General features: G+C 47.2%; 1 protein-coding gene across 1 annotated transcript in view; it reads right to left on the bottom strand.

Moving 5' to 3' along the window:
• The window catches only part of LOC126526316 (intraflagellar transport protein 56-like), a 69,488-nt gene that overhangs the window by 10,074 nt on the left and 32,900 nt on the right, over window positions 1–26,514 (bottom strand). The window contains exons 8-13 of the mRNA XM_072284076.1: window positions 23,501–23,603; window positions 21,995–22,104; window positions 13,895–13,958; window positions 10,628–10,716; window positions 4,926–5,009; window positions 2,610–2,679 (exon numbers count right to left, since the gene is read on the bottom strand). Of these exons, the coding sequence (XP_072140177.1) occupies window positions 2,610–2,679; window positions 4,926–5,009; window positions 10,628–10,716; window positions 13,895–13,958; window positions 21,995–22,104; window positions 23,501–23,603 (520 nt within the window). The remainder of the gene's footprint in view (window positions 1–2,609; window positions 2,680–4,925; window positions 5,010–10,627; window positions 10,717–13,894; window positions 13,959–21,994; window positions 22,105–23,500; window positions 23,604–26,514) is intronic.

The raw sequence follows: 26,514 nt of genomic DNA, 5'->3' as shown, positions 1-26,514 counted from the left end.
GCCCTGCGACGCTAAAAGTGTGATGCCACATATCGGCACCAAAATGCGTAATTTGCAAAGTTAAGACGTTTAGTCGTTATGATTGTGCAAATGTGGATAATTGGTACCTTTACAAGCGATTAGCAACAAATTAAAGAGAGCGTGCCCATAGAGATACACAGGGCTCCATAGAAAATGCGTGGCGGAAGCTTATAGTAGGAGGGGGCCGACTTGAAATTTGAAGTTGGGCAAACTTAAGATTTGGGCTGGCGCAATGTCCACTTGAACGCTGCTGAGCGACCTTCGAGTTATGAACTTGCAGGCAAGCAAGCGGGTTGAGACGCTTGGCGCGTTTTCATTGGGCCTTGTCGAGGCGCAGTTAGACTAGCGAGAGAGACAGCGAGGGAGGGTAACATAGTCTCGCGGCGATGCACTCTCCCCTCACGCAATATCTCACGCGTTACTGCGGCAGCTGGTGTTCGCTTTCCCCCGCTGTGCCCCTTGGTGACGCACTCGTGCCTGGAGTTCCGGCTCGATTGGAACGATCGCTTCGAAGGCGCCGTATGCGGCGAGAACATCTGACAATTGTCTCCTAAAGCCTAAGCATTCTTTATCCTCGGAAAGGACATGTGTAGATGCAAGTAAATAAAAGTAATGAACTAAAAGCAAGTAAAAGTAAGGAAATGCGAAGTCACAGCTGAGCCAAACAATGCTTACGCATTAGTACACAATTCTCAGAATTTCTGCAGCTTTTTTTAGCGCGCGGTACTCTAGTGCGCATGCAGAGAAAAATAATGAACAAAACATGCAAATCTGCAATGCAACTGTATCATAGGGGCAGGAATAGGTAGCGCAAGAGGGGATCATCAACTTTTCGATTTAGTTTCAAACGTGCCGCAAGCTTCCGCTGAGTTAATCGCGACAGGCGTGGTTTCATGCATGGGGAAAGAGCCTAGCAAAGAAACTTGCGCTTCGAGTGAACTTTGTGCGCATGCGCTACCCATCTCGATGCTTCACGCCGTTAGATGGCGCTGACCTGCCGGCTAGTCGACGCTCGCACGGTACTGTTAAAGACTCGGTCGGCTGTACGTCGCGCGCGCACGCATGTTCGCCGCAGTGCAGCGTACATCCTCATCGTCCTATGCCCTCCACCAAGCGCAAGTGCGCAATTGAACTAATTGATTTTCTCAACTTGAACTGCGTCAGAAAATTCCTAAAGTACGACTTACACAAAAGCTGCAGACATGATAGCTTCGGATTTTACTTCGAATATACTGGAATGACGGCATCCTCACGCGACGATAGCACCTGATGACGTAATGTGATGACGTCATCACGTCAAGCGTGACGTTCCGCCATGACGTCTTCGTCAAGTGATGGTGTCACTTATGACGCCATGTGATGCCTCTTGTAGAAGCAACAGACTGGTGTGCGTCTCGCTTCTTTGCACTCTCTCAGGGGTCGACCCACATTGTTGTGTGCGCACCGCGCACGTGGACACGAAAAATCCTGACCAACTAGAGGCTAACGCCTTCGCTGTAAAATGAAATAAAAATTAACCGATGCACGAAGTTTTCAAGCCAGTATCTCATCATTGAAAACAGTGCTATTAAGAAAACAGCAACTGGTAGGCGTAGACAGTGGTCAGAATTAACGTGTTTCTTCGAACTTCGCATACTAATAGAAAACGCACCGTTTTGCGCTTACCGGTGACAGCTGCTGTCGTGCGAGCAACGTAGCTATTGCCGTAAGCCTATCGATTTTGTTACACATGTAAAAAAAAAAAAGAATTCAAGTGCCATAGCGAAACCGAACGAGGCGATTTGCCTATTTGGAGCCAAGGTTAAACGCGAGGCCATCCAAAGACAGAGTCTGAGGCCGATATGCGCTCGACCCCATGCGCCCGCTTGCTGGTCGCTATCGCCCATGTGACGCGCATGCTCCACGCCCATGCGTGCCCTTTCCTACGCACCCGCTCACCCACTTATACGCCGCCACCGACCTGGAGCCTCCTCGTCTCACTCGCCGGTACGGGCGTGCGCCCCACAAATAGACACGGCTCGGTTGCTCTATGTCGCTCGTAGGCCACTACTCGCGGATACAATTAGCCCTCGAAAGCATGAAGCGGAAGAGAAGCGAGGGCTTTGCAGAGGTACGCCATGCGAACCAAAGCGACGAGATAGGAGCCGAAGCGATGGGCCGACGAGATGCGGGCGGCCGTGGAGCGCGAGCAAGAAGAAAGGCGGTGCGCGGCCAGAGAAGAGCGACACGCCAAGCGTACGGCCGCCGAGCGTGCCGCCGAAGCCAAGCGGCACCGATCGGCGGACCGCCACTTGTGGGACACAGACGCGTGCTTTCAAAAGCACTTTGTCGAAGACGAATTCGGCGCATAGTGCACCGTCTGCGGCCGCCTCTGGTTCCGATCGTACACTGTCAAGGCGTCACGGCTCGCACATGTTGAGCTCCACGAGCAAGCGTTTCCCAGTAAGGCAATGAGTTTGTTCGGACCGCCATGCGCAGAGGGGAAATGATTTGCATTGACTTAGATAATGATCGAGGTTGGTTTCTGTCGCGATTTTTTTTTTCTTACACTGCTTCATTATTCGTAAAAGGGCTATGCATCGACTCACAGCATCGGGTCAGCCAGCTCTGGTAGATGTAGCTCGACTTTATTTTGTCGCTCTGAATCATCAGGAACACCTGTAGTAATCATACAAAAAAAGAAGGCAGCAGTCAATACGAATAGCACAAGATTCTAACAGGCCTCCGGAAATTTCAACCACATTTAGGTGGTGGTGGTGGTGGTGGTGGTGGTGGTGGACCTGGTGGTGAAGCAGCAGGCGGCATTTACACAGCCGGCAACTGTTCAGCCTCAGCCTCTACCACATTTAGTCTTGCAGCGCTAGGTGAGTACCCTCAGCATGAATTGCAAAGTGAACGACTAAAAAGAACAGATCAGACCACCTGCTACTCGCCACTATATGAGAGTGCGAAGTGCAATCATTCCATATCCTTTTTTAAGCATTGTTACTATGCTTTAGAAATTAAATTTGGCCGTGGTTACAACGGCGGGTAAGCCTGGGTTCAACCCACAAAGCTTTTCATTAGTAAGTCTTGTTGGCCATTGGTTGGTCGCACTGGCTAATCTGCCCGACATCGCAATTCGCTCGCACCGCCCGGTGCGACAAATTTTATTGGGAGGACTCATTTTTTCTTTTTGAATACAAGCCTTGGAATAACATCAACTAACGGACTCTCAAGTAACCAGAATATGCACGTCTGTCGAGCGAAATGGGTGCCCATTGGCGTGTTCATTCTTATTCTTACTTTTCTTTCTGTTCTTCGTGACTAATCTGACATTACACCCACCGTGAACGCAGTTGCCAGCACGTCTTGTCTTTTGTGTCCTTTCGTCTTAATTATAGGAAAACGCCATTAGACTAGGAATTCAACCGGGACAAGCTATTAGACTGGAAAGGCTGAGGAGTGAAGATCAATAGCGAATCTCTCACAAACTTTTGTTTTGTAGGAGACATTACCTGGTTGAGCAACACTGGGAATGAATTGCAACAAATGTTTGAGGACCTTAACCGAGAAAGTGCGAGAGTATGGTTGAAGAGTATTATGCAGAAGCCAAAGGCTGGGTGTTCAATGGCCTCGCAAGACAACAAGAATTCATGATCGCTGGTGAACCTCTGGAGCCTGTGCAAGACTACGTTTATCTAGCTCAATTACTCACAGAAGACCCTGATCATGAGACAGAAATTCATGAAAAAATAATTGGCTAGAGCGCATACCGCCGACATTAACAAACCCTAAAACTGAGTTTACCAGTATCGTCGAAAATAAAAGTATAGAATCATTGCAATGCGTACAATCATTGCATTTTATAGACCTAACATTGGGGCAGAAACTTGGAGTTAAAAGGAGCTCCAAAACAAGTTTAAGGACCGCGCAAGGGCGATGACACAAAAAATTTTAAGAGTAGCGTTAAGTGGCCGGAAGAGAGCAGTGGGGATTAGAGAGCAAACGGGAATAGCCAATACATGTATAGTTGACATTAGGAAAAAAAATGTAGCTGGGCAGGCCATGTAATCCGTAGGGCAGATAACCGGTGGACCATTAGAGTTACAGAATGAGTGCAAAGGGAAGGGAAGCGTAGTCCAAAACGGTATAAAGTTGGGTGGGTTGATGAAGTTAGAAGACTTGCAGGCGCAAGTTGGAATCAGCTGGCGCAAGGCAGGCATAATTTGAGATCACTGGGAGAGACCTTCGCCCTGCAGTGGAAATAAAAGTAGGTAGCAAAGCGTGTCCTGCGCCCATCACATGGTTCTTCGCTTTCTGTCGCGAGCAGAGAGGCGTAGCGGAGTGCAGCCGTCCTGCTGGCACCGCTGACGGACGCTGTTTCGGTGAGCCCTGCCCAACGACTGATGAAGGAAAAGATTTGTGGACTGTTGTACTCGGATGTGATGCTGAATAAGAATATTCGAAAATCTTATCTTTGCTTTAGCCTATGCTCGTGAAAGTAGCTTCTTCGTTGCTTCCGTTCCTTTTCCTTCTTTTCTCCAAATTCTCTGATTTCAGGAAGCGTGCCATTAAAAAAATTATGCGCATTTCGAAACCATTAGGTTTGACGCGAACCTGCTATGCATTCTTCATCGTAGGTAAAAGTAAATTGGCAAACAAAATGCGATCGCCGCACTGAACTGTAGCAGACGTCTCGCCGCGATGTCGGCTACACGGCGCGACGGCATCGGCGCGCGAATTCACCAACTATATCGCTACAGACGCTAGCGCCCCCTTTGTTGACAAATATACAGAGGCTCTATAGGTTTTTTTTTTTTTTCTTTTTAACTATATCGCTAAGGACGTTAGCGCTCACTTTGTCGACAAATTGCAGTGGGTCTATACGTTTTCTTTTTTCAGCGTGTAGAACAAAGACTTACCTCTTCGGCCTCCTTGAAATTTCGCGTAGCGGCCTTTGCCTGGGCATAGTTGAAGTTGAATGTGTCGTCGTTGTAGAAGTAACTCTGGAAAATCACAATCAAGAAAGAAAGTCCAGTTGGATACGCATACTGGGATGAGCTCTCATGTAGAAGTTTTGCCAAATTTTTGTGGAATTTTTGTCGAACTTTCGACCATGTAGAAGAGCTCGCAGTTATACATGTGCGCTGCGTTAGGCCACAGAACCAAAGACAGAGATAGAGGTCAAAGTAATACCAAGGTATTGAGTGACCCTGGTAATACGGACACTGTAGGACCGGGACAGCGTAAACATTTTATCACAAGTCTTATTTTCGCCTTTTCAGGCTTCATCAGTGATGAAAGTGGCACTTCGCGTATTTCATCACCGGGGTCAGCGAGTGGTGTATGATATGGAATATCGAGCAAAAGGTATCCTTACATTGTACCGGTCTAGTTGTATACCACTTGCTGCGACAGAGCTAATGTCTTGAAACAGTTCAACGACTACACTTTTTCTGGCTCCGGCGTGCCGATGATTATATCAGATTTATCGCACTGCAAAACAATGCTAACGGACGTTGCCTTCAGTTTTAGCAAATGGCAAAAATATCTCGCCCGAGCGTCAGTGCGTTTCATCTCTCACATTCTGCCGTCAATTCACCCCCTATAACAGGGCCGGCCTGCCCGGGAAACTATAATAAGCCATATCTTGCTGCGCTGGATCAGCGGCAGTGGGGTTCCCTCGCTTGAGGTCGTGGGTTGGATTTCTAAGCTGCATCTGCTGTATTTCAGTAGGGATATAATGCAGACGGAATGCAAGAAGGGGCAAATAATTCAAAGCGATAGCAAGGTTAAGCATTGCGAGTGCACGCCTGGGACAGCGTTCTAAACACGCCGCGTGTGAGACACGTTAGCGCGACGCCGCACGCAAGGGAAGTGCTCTTGTGCAGAAGGGACAGCGCCCTGGTAGCGACCAGGCGTCTCACAACGGTGGCACGTTGAGGATCGTCGCGAGTGGTGTTGCAGCCGTCAAACGAAGATGTTGCACAAGACGAGGCGCACGGGAAACCGTCGGCGTCTGCTAGCGTGCAATGAAATAATATGGATAACGTTCGCTTGACGTTTGCTCTCCGTTACACTCGTACCAGTGCGCGCATGAAGCAGATAAGCACATTTAATGACAATGTCACAACACAAAGGAGACAGAACAGGACACAACCACAAAGAAGACGGAGCATGCTCCCTAAGAGAGCACGCTAATAAACAAAAATTGCTTCACTGCGCATCTTTCAGTGCATTCTAAATCGTGCGCTTGTCAGCCGATATTTCATGATGAAAGATTCTGGGTAAAAAAGCAAAGTGCTACCAACTTCTAGAAACGCTTCACATAAAAGAAACAAGTAACGCGTGAGTGAGCCAGACTTGTGTTGTGTTGTACAACGCGGAGTATAGTTTCCTTTAAATATTGCTTGATAAAAATCCCTCTGTACTCCGTTCGCTGTAGCTTGTGCTTCCGCGCACCGGGAAAAAAAGTCTTTATTTGTGTTCTCACTGCCTTTTCAATAAAGTTGTTAGTAACGCATGTGACGTGTTTCTTTGCGTCTTCTTTGTGGTTGCGCCCTTGCGCTACCTATACGTTACGTCATTAGGTCAGAGCCTAACAACATGTACTCTTGCAGCAGCAGTACAACGGGAACGCTAGTGTGCTTATAGCGTGGAGGCGGCCAACGCTCATGCCGCAGCGCAAGGCAGAACACTTCTCTCACTCCATCACCGAGCCGATCGAGCGTAGGGTGGCGATGCGCCCTCTTCGCTCTGTCATTCTTTTGCAGTCCAACGCAGTCAGAGTCTCTGGATATCTTCTGCGTGTACAGATTGGGACAGCACGATGGTAGTGTCGACCACGCGAATTCACTTCGAGCGGGCGTATAATTATCACGGGAATAAAACATTCACGTACGTTCAATTACGCGCAAGCCGAACAATTAACCACCAGGAGGGCAATTAAACAGGTGTCCTGGTGACGCAACCCACCACCCCGATTCAAAGGGGACGCTCATAGCATCAATCCATCCATCCATCCATCCTATGTGAAAGCGTTTGCCTTATTTCAAATATTACTGCGGGAAGTGAGCGTGGGGCACAAACGGGGTGGTGAAACAGCAGCCATGTGCAATAAGGTTATTTTAGTGCGCTTAGCAATAGGTGGTGTCCAAGTTCACGCGCCATAGGGTTGCGCAGTGGGGATTTTAAATGTGGGTCTTCAATACTACCCTTTTCCTAGCTGCATGCAGCGGAAGCGACTTTTAAAGCCGGAAATACGTCATATGCGTCGGGTTATGAACACCACCTATGCTGAGTTTGGAACTTGGCTATCTTTGTAACATCACGTAACACAACATCGCGATGAAGCGCATCCGTTTGCTGAAGGAGATAGAGGTGGCACCTGCGGATGACAGGTGGGCTTGGTGTCTAGGGGGCAGTCAACGTGTGTTTATTTATGTTTTCATGGAGTGGTTTAATAATGTGCTATTATCGAAGAAGAGACAACACGTTGGCATACACTGTAGCGATGCGTGGCCGAGGCAAAGGTGGAGACGGCGGACATACTGACACAGACGCGAAGAATGCCTGCAATTGAGAGGACAGTCGGAGCACAGGTAGGCGAGGTAGTGCGAAAGTGTAGTGTATGTGAGCATAATGCAGAAGACATCTCGCATAGCTCGAACGCGCACACGAAGGCACTCATCCGTTTAAACAGAAGTCCCCGGGCAAACAATCCGAGTCATCACTCGGCGGTGGCCGATAGCATATTCAAGAAGTTTGCGTAGCCATGCTCGTCCCTAAATACAGCGGCAGAAGGACCGCACCGACGGTCACCCGAGGCTCACTGAAACGAGCAGCCAGGCCTTACTGTGTCAATCCTATTGCGGCTTAGCGCAATCATCGCCCGGCGTTGCAGTCAGTTTTGTACAATAAATATTTGACATCGGCCACAGTTTATTGGAAAAGTTCAAAAACCCCAACAGCTACTACTCCAGAATGGAAAAAATTGTTGGGGAAGAGGCTAATATATTAGTTCTTTATGTTATTAACAGAAAGTCTTCGAAAGTGGATTACCCTAGCCCAAAATAAAATACAAAACATCATAAGCCATTCCACTCTGAGAAGGTGGATAACCAGCGAAGCTGTTTAGCACACGACAGAAAGGTGACATAGAATTTTGACCAGAGGTACCCACTCATATATTGTCCTGATCTGCGGTCATGTGACGAAAGATACCCGCACACATTTATTGTCATTCGCTTGGACGACGGGGCCGCTGCCCCGAGGAGCCGAGGGAAACTAGACACGCGTGACGTTTCAACGCGACCGCCACGACGGGAGAGAGGAAGGAAAGGAAAGGAGATACGCAAGCGCTTGGAACGCTGACAAGGGCGGTGCGAACGTCGACACGGCTGACGTGGGCCGGCCTTTTAGGCTAAGATCCGATCGTAGTATCTGTACCTGGGACATCTTTGTGTCTCACGTGTGACAAGGGTAGTTCAAGAGCGCGTTACAGGTCCCGGAGCCCACCACCCGGAGTCCACAAGGGTATGTGCCATTGCGCTTGGACCCTTTTTGCAATATCTTCGGGATCGGTCCACGGCGTTGGCACACGCACGGAAGCCTTGCCATAAACAGCTGCGCTCTAAAAACACGTCACACATAGCACAGAGAGTACCATCTTCCAACGATTGCCCCTTTGTTTTTGGTTCGCCACATGCGCGCGCTCATTCTGTCAAAGTTCGCGATGCTTTGCGAGCCCAAGCACATCGACTACATGTCAGTAGTCAAAGTTTATCTGCTGAATGTTCACGCTCTCTTACACACCTGTGCTTTTCTTGCGATTTCCGTTGTTTCGCATCCTTCGAGAAAAAAAACGTCATATCACGCACTGCGGCAATCGATGTTTGGCGAAGCATTTTGGGGGTAGCTGGCTATCCAGAACTGTTTGGTGTTCCGCAAAGCTTTACCAGGAGAACCAACACGTTTGTGCGTACCGCGTAGTGTCGCGTGTGTGATGCGAGCGTACGCGTGTGCGATGACAGCGGCAAGAAGAGGACCATGTTAACGACGATCCTCTGACGGCAGCGGCAGGATTTCTACTGAGTTCGACGCGAACTTATACGGGGCGATTCTTGCGTGCTGCATGGGTACTGAACAGGCGTTCGCGAGAGAAAAAGGAATTTTGACGTGTTCTGCGAGTAAGTGTTAAGCAGTCGTACATAACTACGTTTATCTCTCTCGAGATTTATTTTAGAATGTCGATGACATTTGTACTGCGGTGAAAAAAACGTAACACATACTCAATCTGGGCTTATCACGAAGGCGATGGATGGTCGCGCAGTTTGTACGTAGCGTCGGGTGCTACGAGGAAAGTGCTGAAGAACGTGGGCCGATCCCAGTGATGGGGCAGCCCATCAGTTCGCCCGAAGCGCGAGCTGTCGTCGCTATCGTTGCTCGGTTATTACAATTAATGAAATGATGTATGTAATACATACCATGCAACAACAATCGTAGCCTAGTGATTAGGGCAATGGGCTGCCGCTTTCGAAGGCGTAGGTTTGATTTACAATGTCGGTCATGCATTCTTTATTTCAAAGGTCCGAAGTGTGGCTTGACATGAAAACCTACCTAGCGAGCTACCGCGAAGCACCCAGACTGAGGCGAAGAATGCTTCAAATTGAAATGTATAGAAAGTATGTCATTAACTTTGCCGCCACACCCAAGACGAAAACAAATGTCGCAAAAAGTAAGGAGAAAGAATGCATTGCAACCACCAGCCTTCAGCCGTACCGTTCATCTTCGCACAATGAGATTCTGTTACGTTTACGCCTGCGCTGAGCAGGCCGACAAAAAACGGCATTTGTACTTCCACAAGAACATTTGTATTTTGTAAACATCATCGGAACGTTGGCCTTTTTTTATTTAGGACATGTGTAGGTATCTCAACTTCAGAGCTGTGTCCCTCGTCCGTTCTTTTTAGCTTTGCTTGAAACATTTGCATGCAGTGGCGGCATAATGAGTTTTGCAAGCAGCGTGTACAAGCCCCGTATTCTTGTATTGTGATGTAGCAACCGTCCACCACTTCGTTGACCCCGCCGTAGGGGTCATTGCCCTCTGCTCGAACCGAAGCGGCTGTCCGACAAGGGCCCCAACGCCACTCGGCAAACCTGCTTTTACGTCTGAATAAAGCGAGTCGACTCTCCGTTCTCAACCTGTCAAAACGTGTACACCTGGCCTCCGCGAAACTGAGCATCCAACAATGACATGTAAAACGTAAAAGTGGCTCTCGTGACGAAACCATGCCAAAGAGACAAGCCCCAGCACGAGCATCTAGCACTTCGCCTTCGTTTGAACGACGACTGGTGGTGCCACCCTTTGGGCAAATCTGTAGTGCGAAGAAGTGAACTTGCAGCACAGGCCAGTCAACGATACATATAAAGGGGTAGTACAGAAGGTTATATAGGCCAATTCGTTGCATGCGTGCTGTGCTGCACGAATCTATTCGTAAATAAGACAGCAGCATCAGTGGCCACGGTTAGCCAAATCTGGGAGTGTTCTCAAAGAAAGCTTCGCTTTAAAGGAGGAGTAGCCGGTGCCAGAAAGTGCAAGCGATCACTCGGTTAGGTACGCGCACCTTGATGGAGTTCAGGTAGAGCAGGACGTCGTCGAACTGCTTGAGCAGGAAGAAGCAGGACGCCATGCACTGACGACCAGGTATGGTGTCTGCACAAAAGCCAAGAAGCGTGCGTGCCATGGTGTACAACAATAAATGGAAGTCAGGGACCAGTTAAATTCTGCGCATTGAGGACAGCATATGCGAAGCACATTTGCATCTCACATCTATAGTTTATCTCGCCTAAGTACGCTGCTGGTTCAACACGCCGACGTGTCTCACCGTGGATGTGAATCTGAAGAGACACTACTAGACTGAAGCAACAAACAGGTTGCGTTCTTTTCGTAGAGTGCCTTTTAAAGGCTCTGCGTAAATTTCTTTTGTAGGAGAACAGGAGTAAATACGGGGGAAAATCAAGTCAGCGTTTAATGTACTTTACGGTAGTGCCACGCCAATAATTTAATTGTGATGTCGCGCGTATTGCAATACTTTTGCTTATTGCTAATGGCTTTAGGACATTTTCTTACAGTTACCCCCTTAAGTACGTGCTTAGTGGCTACTACAAGGCGATCGTGCTTTATAGGTGGACATTCAAGCAGCCGGGAATTAAGGCTGCGTAACTGTGACGTCTCTGAGTGACAGCGCGCGAACCTAAATGTCATGTTGCCATCTACTTTTCTCTTTTGTATCATAGTTATTGTGATTACCAATCATGAGCTAACTATAGGACATAGCTAGCTAATATTTATTTGCGTGATGTTCAAGATTCCGCTTAACTAAATGTTTCTCTTTAATCATCCTTATCACAGTAGTGTTTTTCACGTGCTGTGCTTCCAAGTTTGGCTGCTCAACTTGGCAGGCGTCTACTCGCAACAAAGAACCAATGAAACGTCCTCACAATTCAATGCCTTTTCTATTCTGCAAGACAGTTGTTGTCCCTTCTTTCGATCCATCGCCTATTCACCGTTATAGACTACCTCCTTGGAGTGGTACAGGTGGTATGCCCTCTTCACTGTCTGTAATCACTTACGAGCTTTCCGCGTACGTGACTTCTCGAGTTGCAGAACATGGTCACCTACCTCAAAACTTGTCTTCAGTACACAGAAGTCGCAAAACAAGTGTAAATATTATTGTCCGAGCACTGAGCCTCCTTTTGGGAGCTTGAATTCACCGGGCTACACTTTGTTGCAGAATGCACTGGTCGAATTAAAGCTACAGGCAAAGGCCAAAGCCTCTGCAACGAGCGCCTCTAAAACGAAATTACCTGTGTAATGTAGGAATAATTATGCCTCGACCGATTTCCTATCCTTCGCGTGCATTGTGATGCCTCTAACAACGAAGACGATTACAGCGAATTTGCTACAGCAAAATTGCCTGTACAACGAAGCAATTTAGGCGTCCCCGACGGCAGAACTGTTGCTTTACAGTGAACGCCACGTGGTATGGTGCCACCACTGCCCACCGCAGACGCCACCGAGCTGCGCTCTAAGCTAGCACAAACGGCAGCCCCGTCGACGCACTTGACAAGTATGCCGATGTTAGTAAGTGTTAAACACTGTTGCACAGCGCCAGGAATTGCTCAACCTGCACGCTACTCGTTGTAACAGAAGCAAGTGTGACGGCTAACGAATACGTCACACTTGAAGACGACGCGATGATGTAATCGTAACTGATCACCGATGACGTCTTCAAAGCTACCTGGGTGGAAAAGGCGCCAATGTTGGCGATGGAAACAGCGATGAAGAGCCTGTGCATCAACCAGGAATTTTTACGCGAGAGTCGCAGACTGTGTGATAGTGCTCACAGAGGCAGTTTTTTATTGTTCGCTTTTTTTTAGTTTTTTATTCTTTTGCTCTTACCAATTATGTGAAAATGAGACATCCACCCAGTTGTAGTAAATGCTACAAAGGAAGCCCATACGGGTTCCCTGAAAGAAAAGCCCCGTAGTTAAAGAAAAATTCGCCCTGGCCCGGGATTCGAACCCGGCACCACCGCGTTTCCGGGGCAGCCACTCTACCATCTGAGCTAACCAGGCGGCTAGCAGACGGCAGGACGAAGTCGAATTTGTCAACAACTCGAAACAAAGGCAGGAGTTTGACGTAATAGTTCTGCGGAAACGCGCAAGGTGGAGAGAAGTAATTAATAACTTGAAAATGAAACATCCACCCATTCGTAGCACTTGCTACAAAGAAAACCCATACGGGTTCCTCGAAAGAAAAGCCATCGCACCCCCTTCCACTGTACAGGGTAGCCAACCAAAGATATCTTCTAATTAACCTGCCTGTCTTTCCTGTGTTTTTATACGCATCTCTCTCATGACGGCAAGCAAGGCAACAGCGGCATTCCACAATACGCAGCGTTACCTTGCATATTTCCCCCGTTACGCCGGGGAGCCATGCCCTGAAACTCTGCACAATAACGTCACCTACACTTGCACATTCTGTCAGACAGTGTATAACAGTGTCTTATTTCACTAATCCAGAAGTACATGTGGCTGGGCTAGTCAGTTCATATTGACCGGTAGACCATAAATATGATCGCTTTGGCGCAAACAAGAAAAGACGGAAGAGAATAAGGGGAGCGTCACATTATTCCCCACCCCCCGTCCTTCTTTGTTTGCACCAAAGCGATCATATTTATGGCCTACTCAGCATTATTTCACTAAGTCCTGCTTGAATTCTTGTTCGATACAGGTCAGCTTTTCCTGAGCATCCTTCCTGAGCATCCGGAGCGGTGTGGTGCGCGATTTTTACAACGCAGTAGGTTGTATGATGAAATTCTTTTTGGGCCCCTAGCACTTCTCTATAGTAACTTTCAACAGTGTAGGCCTCGAAATATTTGAGGTTTTTCAGCTGGCGGGCAGCCAGGCTGGCATGTTGTTGTTTTTTTCGTCTACAATAAATGCGTTACATTGTTTCCTCAAAATCTATATTTCAAAGATCTGCTCCACTGTTCCGGATTCATGCAAAGTTTTCAGAGATAGCTTACAAGCTACCCTGAATAGGTGGTGTTCAAAACCGGATATATATGGCGTGTTTCCGGCTCCCACAACTGCGTCCGGCGCCTTCAACCAGCAAATGCACAGCCTTTAAGACCCGCATTAAATATCCAGAGGTCGCCACCCTATAAACCGTTGTTTCGGACACCACCTATAGGACGTCAAAAATTTGAACATACTGTGAATTGCGCCAAGTAAACCACAAAATCAACACACAATTATTCATAACGTTTCAAAAGGTCGTTTTCGTGTTTCACGTGTCTCCGACTGTCATGCTGGAATTAACGTACCGCATTCGCTGGCCGATCCTCCGACAAGCTGGAAGAACTGCTGCGCTATCTTCAAGTGCTCCCGCTGCGATGAAAAATGAAAAAAAAAAAGTTGAAGTGATGTGGCGGTGTTTCCACATTCTACAAACCTATAAATTCCTCTAAAACAGCGCCAACTAAACCTCTTCATCTTTTTTCTTTCCTCAAATATTGTCGATATCCTCTAGTTACAAATGGTGCGTAGCTGTAAGCACACAGGGCCCTTTCAGGCACTAACATGCGAATACCATGACTGCCTGTCGCACATCCAAACAATAAAGCAGTTCGTTTTGTGCACTCAAGCGTAATGAAAGACAAGAAAAGTTCTCCCTGGACACAAATTTCATTTGGTTATGATTCGTTACATTGGAGATATAGTTTGCAGAGTGATATTGTAGCACAACGCTTACCTGACCCGCTAGAAGAAATTATTCCAAGCTATATCACTACAAAATTAAAAGGCGTCCATTCCTACAAAAAGGTTATAGGCTTCAATGCTTGAGAGCATTGTAGCCCTTTTTTTCGTTTTGGAGAACGTCGAGGATTACACTTCGTTAAGAAATAAAAATGAGAGCAACAAAATTTCACATTTGCAGCGCGACGGGGCCCAAATCAGTAAAACCAAAACGCACCATGTAGAACGTCTCAAACTGACATCGTCACAGCGCACTTAGGGCCAAAAAAAAAAAAAATAGCAGAGGAAAATTCAAATTTCTGCAGTGGCTTTCGAGTACTCTGAAATCATGCATAACATGGAATTAATATTTAGTCGTGTACGTTGTATGTAAATTATGGCAGCCTGTGTTATTTGCATCTGGTTAGGGTCGTTCTCTATCTTTGATTTCTTCTGAAAAATAAATCCGTGTCTATTTTGGTTGTCGTCCTAGGAATGTAGATGCCATCTTTTTCCTGTAAGATTCTTCGTTCACTAAACAGCTATCTTTCTTTTAAACACTGACTTTGCCGATGAACGTTTGCTGTTTTTTTACCTTTTTAGTAACACCTCGGATGCCTTATCTCCGCGTAACAGGTCATTTTAGACAGTGAAAATGCGTTGCTTTTCAACTTATCATCTTGTTGAGGTAGTGCCGTCAAGACACATGCTTGACAATGATATGCATTGGTAACGCAAGGCACCAGATTCGCAAAAATCATAACAAAAGACATTTCGCGAACAGTGAGCAGTTTATTTGCGCTGACCATGCTCAACTACCAAAGTATATGTATCGTTATCACACAATGTGCAGGTTCTATAACTAGCGCTTAGCGCGTATCACCGAAACAAACATCTATTAACCGCCTTCCCCCGCGTAGGGTAGCGAACCGGACGCGCATCATCTTGATCTCCTACCTTTCCTTCATTTTTCCCCTTGCTCCTCCACAGCAGTAACTTTTGCCTCATCGCAAGCAATTTATTAATTCGCTTCTGCACGAATTATTTTTTATTACTTTATTATTAATTATTCTGCACTTTATCAGTGCCATATTTGTCGCGGCAAAACAAAGTAAGCGGAAATAATTTCTTGTATGTAGCGAGCCTAATTCAATAGCGAAACCTCGGAAGAGGGTTCATACTATCAGCTCAGAAATTATCCCCGCGGTATAATCTTGAGTGGTGCTGCAAGCATGCTATGGCTGTGTAGAAACAGAAGGCCCACAAAGAATTGCCATTTACTAAACAGATGACTGCGTTGATGTCTATGCCTGCGTTGATGTCAGTGTTTATAGTCTCTTCTTCCACCGCGGGCCTCTATGGGTACTGTGCATTAATTACATGCCTCCCCCCCCCCCGCCCCCTAGCGATGAAGGCACTCCCGTTGAACGCTTTCAGTTGTGGAAATGGCACTGCCAGAGCTGACTTCAAGTGGTCGATGGAAATTGCCTCTTCACGTCCGTTGACAAAAAGTGTGAAAAACTTGGAGTCACGCTTGAAGACTTTCAAGGGACCGTCGCAAGGAGCTTGTAAAGGAGCGCGAGTAGCGTCGCGACGGATAAATACTTGACTGCTATGAAGTAAAGATGGGCTCATGTAAACATTTATGCGGTCGGTACGAAGCGACGGTGGTATAACAGTGGCCATTGTAATGCGAAGGTGGTCGGCGTAGGATTCTAGGTCAGCAGCTGACGGTTCCAAGGAGAAGAACTCAGCCGGTATGCGGTGTCTTGCCGAAAACGAGTCCTGCTGACGAACACTGTGCCTCTGCTTTCAGAGCTGTGCGAAGACTTAGTAGAACTAATAGCAGGCGTTCAGTCCACGGAATCATGAAGTGATGGGCACGAAGTGCTGCTCTTAGTTGACGATGGAAGCGTTCTACCATGCCATTGCAACTTAGGTGATAAGCTGTCGTTCGTACGTGGGCGTTACACCCAGAAGACGAGAGAGAGCTTGAAAGAGGGACGAGTAAAATTGCTTCCTCTGTCTGTCGTTATGGTGTGTGGTACGCCGTAACGAGAAATCCAGGCATTTAAGGTGGCCTGGGCTACGGAATCTGCAGTAATGTCAGAGAGTGGCATTGCTTCAGGCCAGCATCTGAAGCGGTCGATACAAGTAAATATGTATTTTGGTTTGAGGACGGTGATAGCGCACCAACGATATCGATCTGAACGTGGCCGAAACGAACATCTGGTGGCGGAAAATGACCATGCGCGCTCATAGTGCGTCCACTGATCTTCGCCGCGCTGGCACTGTATGCATTCCCGAGCACAGCAACGGACGTCAGTGTTCATACGCGGCCACGGATAAGCGGGAAGTGAACAGACTTTGTGTGGCACGTACGCCAGGGTGCCATAAGGAGTGTAGTGCGTCAAAAACTTGCTGCCGAAATTGTTGTGGAACGTACGGTCAAGCGTCACCCGTAGACATGTCGTATGTAACTGTGACGTTGCAGCTAGGCACTAACATATCTTCGAAGTGCAGAGAGTCGTCGGCAGTCCAGAGTGTTTGAAGTTCACAGTCTGTTCGTTGAGCTGTAGCGAGGCGGACGAAGCCAAGGCCCGAACGATTTACTTGGCTCGCATTTATATGAACCCGTGGGAGAGCGTCATCGACAGGATCATCGGCACCACTGATGTGCCGATTATCAGTAGTGAATTCGGAGATAGATTTAGGCTGGCAGATTTCGCGGGGAGTGTGCGAGGAGCTGTTGGAGGTAATAGCATAAATGAGCGGTTTGGGGTCGGTGAGAATAAAGAACTGACCCCCTTCGAGATTGGGACGGAAGTGGCGGCTGCGAGGTAGAGTCCTAGCAATTCGCGACCAAAAGTGCTGTAGCGCGTTTCTAGCGGTGTCAACTTCCTTCAAAAGAAAGATATAGGATGTCATGTCTTGCCAACCAGTTGTTGAAACACGGTGCCGACAGCTATGTCAGAGGCTTCTAATGTAATGTTCGTTGGAACATCTGGTTGCGGGTGTGCCAGTAGAGTAGTGGTAGCAAGGGCGTTCTTGGCAGAGATAAAAGCACATTCAGCAGCATTAGTCCACGATAGAGGCGTGCTAGCTCGTGGTGTGCCAGAGAGTAGAATGTGCAGAGGCTGCAAAGTTGATGCACAACGAGGAATGACACGGCGACAGTAATTGATGAGGCCCAGAAATACCCGTAATTGCTTGGCCGTGGGACGTGGGACGGACGTGGGAAATCTTTAATGGCTTGGACGTGGGATGGGGCGGGTTGAATGCCAGGCTCATCTAATCGATGGCCCAGGAAATGGAGAGAAGCAACGCCAAACTCACTCTTCAAGATGTTTACAACTAGGCCGTATTGACGGAGAGGTTCAAACGCCTTACGTAGGTCACATTCGTGTTCCGCAGTCGATTGACTGAATACAATAATGTTGCCTAAATAAACGAAGCAACAAGTCAAGCCATGGAGGACTTGATCGACGAACCGCTGAAATGTTTGAGTGGAGTTACAGAGGCCGAATGACATGCGCACGTATTCGCATGCATTTTAGCACGTATTCAAACATGCTAAAATCGGCAATGATTTCGGCTTCAGGAATGTTGGAAGGCTCGACAGGAATCTGATGTTAGATTTTCACTAGGTTCACCTTGCTAAATATGCAGCACCCATAAAGCGATGCGGTGAAATCGCGGATGTGAGGTATAGGGTACCTATTGGGAATCGTCACTTCGTTTAAGGCGCGCTAATCGCCACACGGTCACCAACCAGCCGTCTTCTTGGGCGCCGTGTATAAAGCAGATAACCAAGGGCTAGCGGAAGGACGAACGATGCCCAACTCGAGCATATGTTTGAATTATTGCTTTGCAATTTTCATACAGTCTGGTGCTAAACGGCGAGGTCGGGCGTATACCAGTGGTTCTGTAGTCACAATGTGGTGCGTAAAGTTGTGCGCTATTGGGCGACCTGGCGAGGGTGGTTCGAAAAGCTCTGGAAATTCCAGCAGAATGGTGGACCACGGTTCCGGTACCTGGGTGTCTGCTTGTATGAGACGCAAAGCTTGTGCAGACGTAGTGATACCTTGTACTGACAGGTTCGTTAAGGAGTCAAGAAGGCGGAAGTTGCGAAGGTCGACAAGAAGGTTAAACTTCCACAGAAAATCAACGCCGATGATCGGCCCACGGACGTCAGCGACGGCAAATAGCCATCGGAAAGGGCGTCGCAGACCTAGGTCAAGAGTGACATATTTCTGGTCATACGTTTTAATGTTGGAACCGTTGACGGCAGTGAGAAAATACGTGTCTGGGTGATGTCTTCTGCAGTCTTGGAAAGTAGGGGGAATTACATCGACACAAATTTCCGCACCAGTGTCTACAACATAGCGAACTTTCGTGACATGGTCGGTGACGTAGAATAAACGGCTTGATGTAGAGGCAGTAGCACTAGCTGTCATCAGTAACTGGCCCGACCATTTCCCGGAAAGTTGCAAGGTGGACGGCACTGCCGTGCGCGAGTGCCATATCTGGCGTGATAGCAACAAATAAAGCGAGACGGAGGGCGTGACACGTTTTGGTCATGCGAGCGATGCCGCTGCTGGTGGTTATTCGTCCGAAAGCGTAAGGCAGCCAACTGGTTAGTTAGCTCCTCTACTTGCACAGCGAGGTGCCTGCTTGAACTGTTGGGTTCGTAAAAGTGCTGCTGTAGCTGGGTTGTGGGGCAACGGGTGTATTACAACGATAAACAGTGGATATCACAGGATGAAAATAATCTATAATCTGGTCTGCCATCGTCCCTAAGGCCTCGGCAGACGTCGTAGTAGGTGAGGAACATAAAATCAGGCGTAGCTGGTTCGGTAGATGCTAGAAGAGCTCCCGAATGATTTTAGAGTCTGTTGATGATGGGCTGATTCCCAGAAGTTATGTCATGTGGCGAAGCAGCTCAGTCGGTTTTCTGTCACCAAGTTCCTCCGATGAGAGGAGCTGTTGAATCCGTCGCGACTCAGAGTCGGTGGTGCGCCGTAGTAATTTCCGCTTAAGGGTATCGTACTGATTATAGGGCGGAGGAGCTAGCAAAATGTCGCGGACCAAAGCTGCAGTGGTCGGGTTAAGCGCACTCACGACGTTGTCGTACTTAACCACCTGAGATGTCACTCGGTGACGGCGAGACTGCGCCTTGATTTGGACGAACCAGAATTCACAGTCCAGGCGCCAGAAATCGAAAAGTTTCAGTGCGGCGACGGAAAAAGTTCCGTTTTCTTCGAGACGTCATTGTTCGGCGGCCAGTTCCATGGCTTCAAGAAACTTGATAGACGCGTATACAGTTGTGATGTAGTATCAAGTCCGGGTCACCAACTTGTAGAAACAGAAAGTCCACAAAGAATTGCCATTTATTTACCAGGCCACTGCGTTGATGTCGTGGCTACCGTCGTCGAGCCTATATGCTAGATGGCGCTAGTTCAGTCTCTTCTTCTTCCACCGCGGGGCTCTATGAGTATTGTCCACTACACCTGAATGCAGTGCTACAAGAAAAACACTGTTTACCAGTGGCCATATTCACGCAGCTTTTTGTTCGTGCGAGCTGTGCGCTATTCGTCGTTGGCCTTCGTTAATTAAAATAGCCAATACGACGGCGTGTTTGCGCTAGTCCTAAGAGGAATAGTTGCAGCATAGGAACTGCTTCGAGAACACAAGTCCATACTCATTTCAAATCACTTACGCTACGACGTGGAAGGTGTAAAAATGCTGCGCAGATTTATGAAAATCCGAGCAACTCATAAATCAAAGACAGCGAAGCAACATAAGCGATCTTCGCTTCGAAAGTACTATGGATCTGTATTGCAACTTGCCAACAGATACCCGAGATTTGGCATACGCTTCATTAAATCAGTTGGAACTCCTTCGCTACACGACAGTCTTTAGAAAGAGAAGATTTGTCTTCCAACTGACTGTAGTATGAAGCTATACAGAGAAAACACAGACTCGTTTGCGAGAAAGGAAGCCTCGCAGTTGAATAAACATTTGTTTTAGCCCGGAGGACCAAACGCGGGACCTTCACCCTGCGGGCTCCAGCTGAGCCGGCTTGCCACCAGGGTCTGCTCAAACGCTTCACTACTACAGTAAAACTTAGCACTCCTACAGGCTCTACTATAGCGGACGCGTGTTCCAGCATTCTCGCACCGTCACAGCAAAAGACGGCTGAGCGTTCCACCGACCTTGTCACACAGTTGTTTCGGGGCTCCACCGCAAGCTCCGTTGCTGGCGTTAGTTAGACATCTGATACCGGCCACAAGGTGCCTACCCACTTACACTAGGCAAGAGGAGAGAGACGATGCAATTACGTTTCACATAGGTACAGGTGTTATAAGTGCGTTACGAAAGTATTGCGTGCAAAAATATGTTCCACGTTCCTTCTGCGGGTTATCACACTGATAAAGTCAGCTCTGCATACAAAACCAAATAACGAGCGTATTACTCAATGATACTGTTCCTCTAATTCCATTCATTAGTTAGCGATCTCGCCGAATGAGTGCTAGCTGTAAACATGGCACCGCCGCGTCGTCAAAGGCAGTGAAGAGGAGCAAAAGAAGCAGAAAGCAAGAATAATCCTCACTTAGCACGCTGACAGATCGCCAAAGTTTCTATATAACAAGTCTATATAAATGAACAACCTAACTGCTCGTGACAGCTAAACGTTGTTATAGCCTTATCTAACGGTGTCCATAAGATGAAGTACCTGCAATAAGAAGAAATAGAGGGCAAATGAGAATAAACGAGGTGAAATGCATGCATCTGCGCCAGCTGTCTATTTGAATTTTGAGGATACTTTATATCGCATGACTTACCATTCGTAATACCTAATTGTAGCAGGTAGAGTGATAACGCGAAAACCAAAGCTGATCAAAGTGCTAACGCAAAAACTAAATAACGTAGCACTATTCTGATGGTATCGGTGCAGAAATTTTGCTACTTCTTGTAGTGACCCGCTAGAGTATAGAATAGTATAGATTATTAAATCCACCATTTTGAGTTTTGTTACACAACCATTAGTCCCAAGCAGAGCGAGAGGGGGACCCTCTGATTACCAAAATAACTGGGGAGCTCAAAAATCTCGATTACTGGCCCAATCCCAGTGACTGAGCAGGGAAGCAAGCCAGTACATCGATCTAGCCGGCGAACTAAATCACAGTATAGTTAGGCAGTTTGTTCCCGAACTAATTCATCAATGCTTAATAGAAACGTAGTAAATCTCGATACCTCGGTTCTTGAACCGGGCCGTTTTTCTACAGGACCCTGCAGTTCGACTTCTTTGTGTGAAATAACTAGTCATCTGGCGGTGAAACAGTCAACAACTGCAATAATGCTGATAAACACACAAAAGAAATGACGCGATAATTCTCTCGTTTAGCTAATAATGTTCCTGCATTTAACATAACTCACTATTTCTAGCAATCGATGGAGTGATGTTATATGCTTGCTCTTCCCACTGCTTTTTGCTCTTTCCATCTCTAATTGTAGAAATTAATAATGATTTATCAGTTACCAGCAAGCGGCTTCTGGGAGTAGTGGTTTCTATTATCTACGCCATTTCTGCCGACGCGCTGGCGTATTATCCAAGTACTCACGCACAAACTGGACAAGCGCGCACGTACAAGACAGAGAGAGAGAGGAGTCGTGCCCCGACTGACCGATCCCTGTGCCTGTCCGATGGCTGCGTTGACGACGCCCTTGAGGATGTACTCGTGCGGCACCGTGGGTTCCAGGTCTTTGATCAGATTGTGCGCCTCCTGGATGTTGTCTGAACGGGGCAGAGATACATTCACGACTTATCTCGCCTGCGTGGAGCATTTCTAGTGCAAATCCGTTACAAATTGTTAAGTGTCATTACACCTGTCTACCTTGTCGAAACGTTGGCCTGAGGCGTTCCTTGTTCAATTTCGGTTGATTAGAGGCAGTCGTTAAACGGTAATAAATACCGATCCTGTATTGAAATTCACTTATAGTTTTTTTTTTTGCTGTAACATGACCTTATAATCGGTTTCCTTACGGCAGAACTTCTCTGATGTAAAGCGGAAGACTTGATTGTGAACAAGAAGTGGTCTATTCTCGCAGACTCAAAGTCGGCTTTTCAATGCTTGCGGCGCTTTGCTCGCGTAATGGAAATGCAATGCTCATTTATTAAAATATGCCTTTAAAATAGCTACAGCTGTGTCGCAGGTCACCAAGCGAAGTCGCAATGAATTGCATGTAGGTATAGCACGAAACACCGATGCCAACAAAACGCCTCGAGAAGCACATCATTCCGCTCCTGTCAAACCAACTCAACTCGTAAGAGCTGATGCTTACATCAGAACGAATCAAATAAGTAAATCTATGGCACAAGTTTACCAATTTGACGTTAATTCTATCAAAATGACTGTCTACAGAATCGGCCCCCGTGTACAGTTTCATATTGCTGCTGGTGCTGGCCGTTACACTGACTCTCTCATTCGTAGTGTCAGGTTAGAAGTGACGCATACAATTAGCTTTTTGCGTCGTATACGTCGTTCAGCTATACTTTCTTTCATTAGCGGTCGTTCACGGAAGAACGTAGAAGACTTTCAATTAAGCTGTCCTAAGTTGCAACAGCAAAGATGTGCTTTGAATATTTGGAAAGATGTGGCTTGATCAATGTCCTTCCGACATAGGAAAGTTGCTTCGGCTATGGGATTACGCATCATTACAACGATTAGCTCAGAAAGCCGAACCTTCTTTACTGGAAATTATATTTTATCTATGCATTAACACTTTCTATATGTTTATGTGTTACACTTATGCAGTGGCATTCTGTGTGGCTTATAGACTGATTTGTGCGCTGTTTCTTTTTTCTATATTGGCTCTTGTTGTTTACGCATGTTTCCGAAATGTGCTTTATTGCCTGACCGTTTGTTTGTTTATTTTTTATATCACCTCACGCTGTCATCCTTTGCTCACTGAACAATATTTTTGGAGAAGAAGCCGGAGACGTAGCAGTGCGCAACATTTCTGATGTCATCAGAATAAATCACTCCCAAGGGCATACGCCCACCTGCGCGAGTGTAGTTGATTAATCCTTCTTCTTCGCCATCCCGTTTTTCTGCTGCTTCGGCTACATCAAGATACTAACTAGCCTGGCTCAATTTCCTTTTGCTATTGACCATGGACGTCTCCCTCACCCTGCTTGAGGTAATAGATGACGAGGTTGAGACGTGCCTCGGGAATGGCCCCCACCAGGCCGGGCAGCACCTGAAGCGCGCCCTCGCCGCCTCGGAAAACAACCTGCGAGGCCCAACACGTATTTTTTTTTTCGGCATTCAGAAGGAAAGAAGAAGAGCACTGTTGCCGGAACGGGCACCGCGTTGACCAAACTTACGAACGTTTCACCGCAGACCTCCGAAAAATTCAAACGTTTATCCACATTTATTAAGGCTAAACAAAGTTCATCCGACGCTCTACCCGGATACTTGCCCGTGGTGTGGCGATAGATCGACATTATACCACATCTCCTGGGAGTGGACTAAAAAACCGGAAAACCTAACGTGCTTTCTAGGGAATAACATAAATTCTAACATGGAGCAGTGGCAGGCACCATTCAACAGCTCGGACCCAGACATGCAGCTAGCACTCCTGGTTCAATTTCGGCGGGCGGCTAAAGCTAGGCTAAAGCCATCTATAATGTTCCACGCCCCATTTCGCTCCCCCCCGCCTTTTTAATAAAGTTCTTGTTTTCTTTTCTTTCTTTCACCGCTGGCTGGTGTTCAAGCACCCACCGCTAAGTGTGCATTAAAAAAACACTCAATTAGTTTAGATAGTTAAAATATAAAAGAACTGTAGTTTACTTTGCGGAAATAGTGAGATTATTAAACGAGAAAATAACAGTCAAAGTTTCACTTTTCAATTTCGAGCCGAAACACGAGGGCCGGTACGTGAGTGCATTTTCGACAGCTTAGGTTCAATAACCATCCTTGAATCTTCGTAACTTTAGTCATGAGCTCTTTTAAAATACAATGTGCTTCACTTTTTTAACGCAAGAATTGGACTAGGTGCTAAAATACGGCGTAAAAATCCATGGTGTCAAGGATACCTGGTGCTGAGATTACAAGGCGGCTTCGCAACGCGTCTTTCGTTATTCTGTCTTTGCTGGCTTAGCACGCGTCTTCTCGCAGTAACAGCGACGGTTTTTGGCATTGCGAAGGGGAACCTATTTAGACAAGTCAAAACATCTAGCTTTTTTATTGCCACTTCAACAACAGCTATCGGCATGACAATTATGTTATCAGCGCGCCAATTGCAGACAGTACTTGCGTAATAAAGTTTTCGTGAATACGAACTATAGCTGCTGTTCCGCCTTAACTGCAACTGCCTGCGCAGTCATTGTAGAGGCTGTCTCGCCGTCGCGGCAGAAAATAGCGAATATTATTTCAAGTCAAGAGCTTGCCCGCTTCACATTGAGAATGTCAACATTGGCTGCATAAAGGATATCGAAAAGAACCAAGTTGAACATGACTGAAATCTTCTGGGCTGAGCCGAAGCCACGTCACAAGGATTCCTCGAGGGCAGGAAGAAGCGTGACGCTTTAGCAGGCTGTGCCACCGATGAACTGGATACGCGCCGCTCTTCAACAAACCTCTCGCCAACTTAGCCCACCGAGTATGTGCAACTGGCTGTGCGGCAAGCGAGGAAACACTCGTCAGCGTCCATAGGCACCGGCGCACCACGCTTCTGGTCTCGGAGGACACGCGAGGACTTCTCGTTGGCGCCGCTCGATGGCGCAGCGCGTCCGGAAAGGAGCCGCATGACACGTTTCTCAGCGCGCGCACGAACCGGCGCGCCATGCATTTTGGAGCCTTTGCGGCGGCGCCGCTTGATGGCGCCGAGTGGTCTTGGGGAAGCGCGAAAGAGGCACCCCGCTACATTTCATGCCTCATACATAGCTCGTTTTGACGGTGGCAGTACGTTGTGTCGCTGTATCGATTGAATGCTAAACGCATTAACGTCGACAGTCATCTTGATTGGACAGTTCCCTCCATTTTTTTTTTTTTTTTACGACCATTATGCCATGGACTACCCAATGATCCAAGTTGGCGGGAAAACGGTCAGAGACATTGAAAGGCAGGCAGACAGACTTAGGAAAGTGCATGAAGAATTCTAGGGGTGCCAATCGCATTAAAAATTCAGGCAGAAGCCATCTTACGATGGATGTCGACGCTAATGCGATTAACATTGAAGCCTCGTTGTGACGCAACGTTGCACCACCGCTGAAACCCGTCATGTATGAGGCTTGCATGCAGCCTGTCTCCTCTTCCTTGCTTCTTTTCTGGAGACGCTCTGCCATCTGGTGACTCCACCGCAGGGTCCTCGTGCTGGGCACATGTGAATATGCAGGGTTATTATTTTTAAGTTTTATAGAACTTTTAGAGATAGTTTGTTGCAGAGAGCATAAGTCTAGTCCTTGAGCTGGATAATCAGAGAGGCGGGCATCAAAATACACATTGAGCTAATTAAGAAAATTCCGCTAACTAACTTTGAAATAATAACTCTAGGGCACATATTTGCAATTTACGAATTGTAGCCGCTGAGTTTGCAAGGCTTATCCACTCGGAAGGAATTTTCAGAACGACGCCAGTTTGGAGACATGCGCCATCAAATTTGCGACAAGAATGCGCGGTTGCTCCATTCACTAACAATTTCACAAAGCGCTCTTTTATACAAAGAAGCACAAAAGTAAGTGGTTGAACGCCCATGTATTTCGTTCCACACTCTGGTAAATAATATCTCCAAACTAGTGTCTGCCGGGAAATTCATTTCAAGTGGATGAGTCTTGCAAGCTAACCGGTTACAATTCGTAAATTGCAATATGTGCCACAAATTACTAATTCGGAAGTTAATTTGTGGATTTTTTAATTAGTTGAACACGTGTTTCGATTTAGCGTACTAATATTGTCCGCCTCTTCGAATATTGTGCGCCGCAGGCGATGTTTAAAGATTCCATAAAGCTTAAAAGCGATCCCCCTTAAGAAACCGCCTGAATATATGCGACGCGGATTCAATACTACCGGACACCGCAGAAATTTTGGAGGTTTTTTTTTGGTTGTCATTGAAGAACGGCGCATGGCCAGCGGCACGTTACTGAGGTTCATTGAAAAGCGGCACTTACCCGCGGGCGCATACTCAGCGACCCAGTTAACGT

Source organism: Dermacentor andersoni, chromosome 8 (genome assembly GCF_023375885.2).
Source record: "Dermacentor andersoni chromosome 8, qqDerAnde1_hic_scaffold, whole genome shotgun sequence".
In the NCBI taxonomy this organism is placed as follows: Eukaryota; Metazoa; Arthropoda; class Arachnida; order Ixodida; family Ixodidae; genus Dermacentor; species Dermacentor andersoni.
This window is presented reverse-complemented; position numbering and strand designations above follow the sequence as displayed.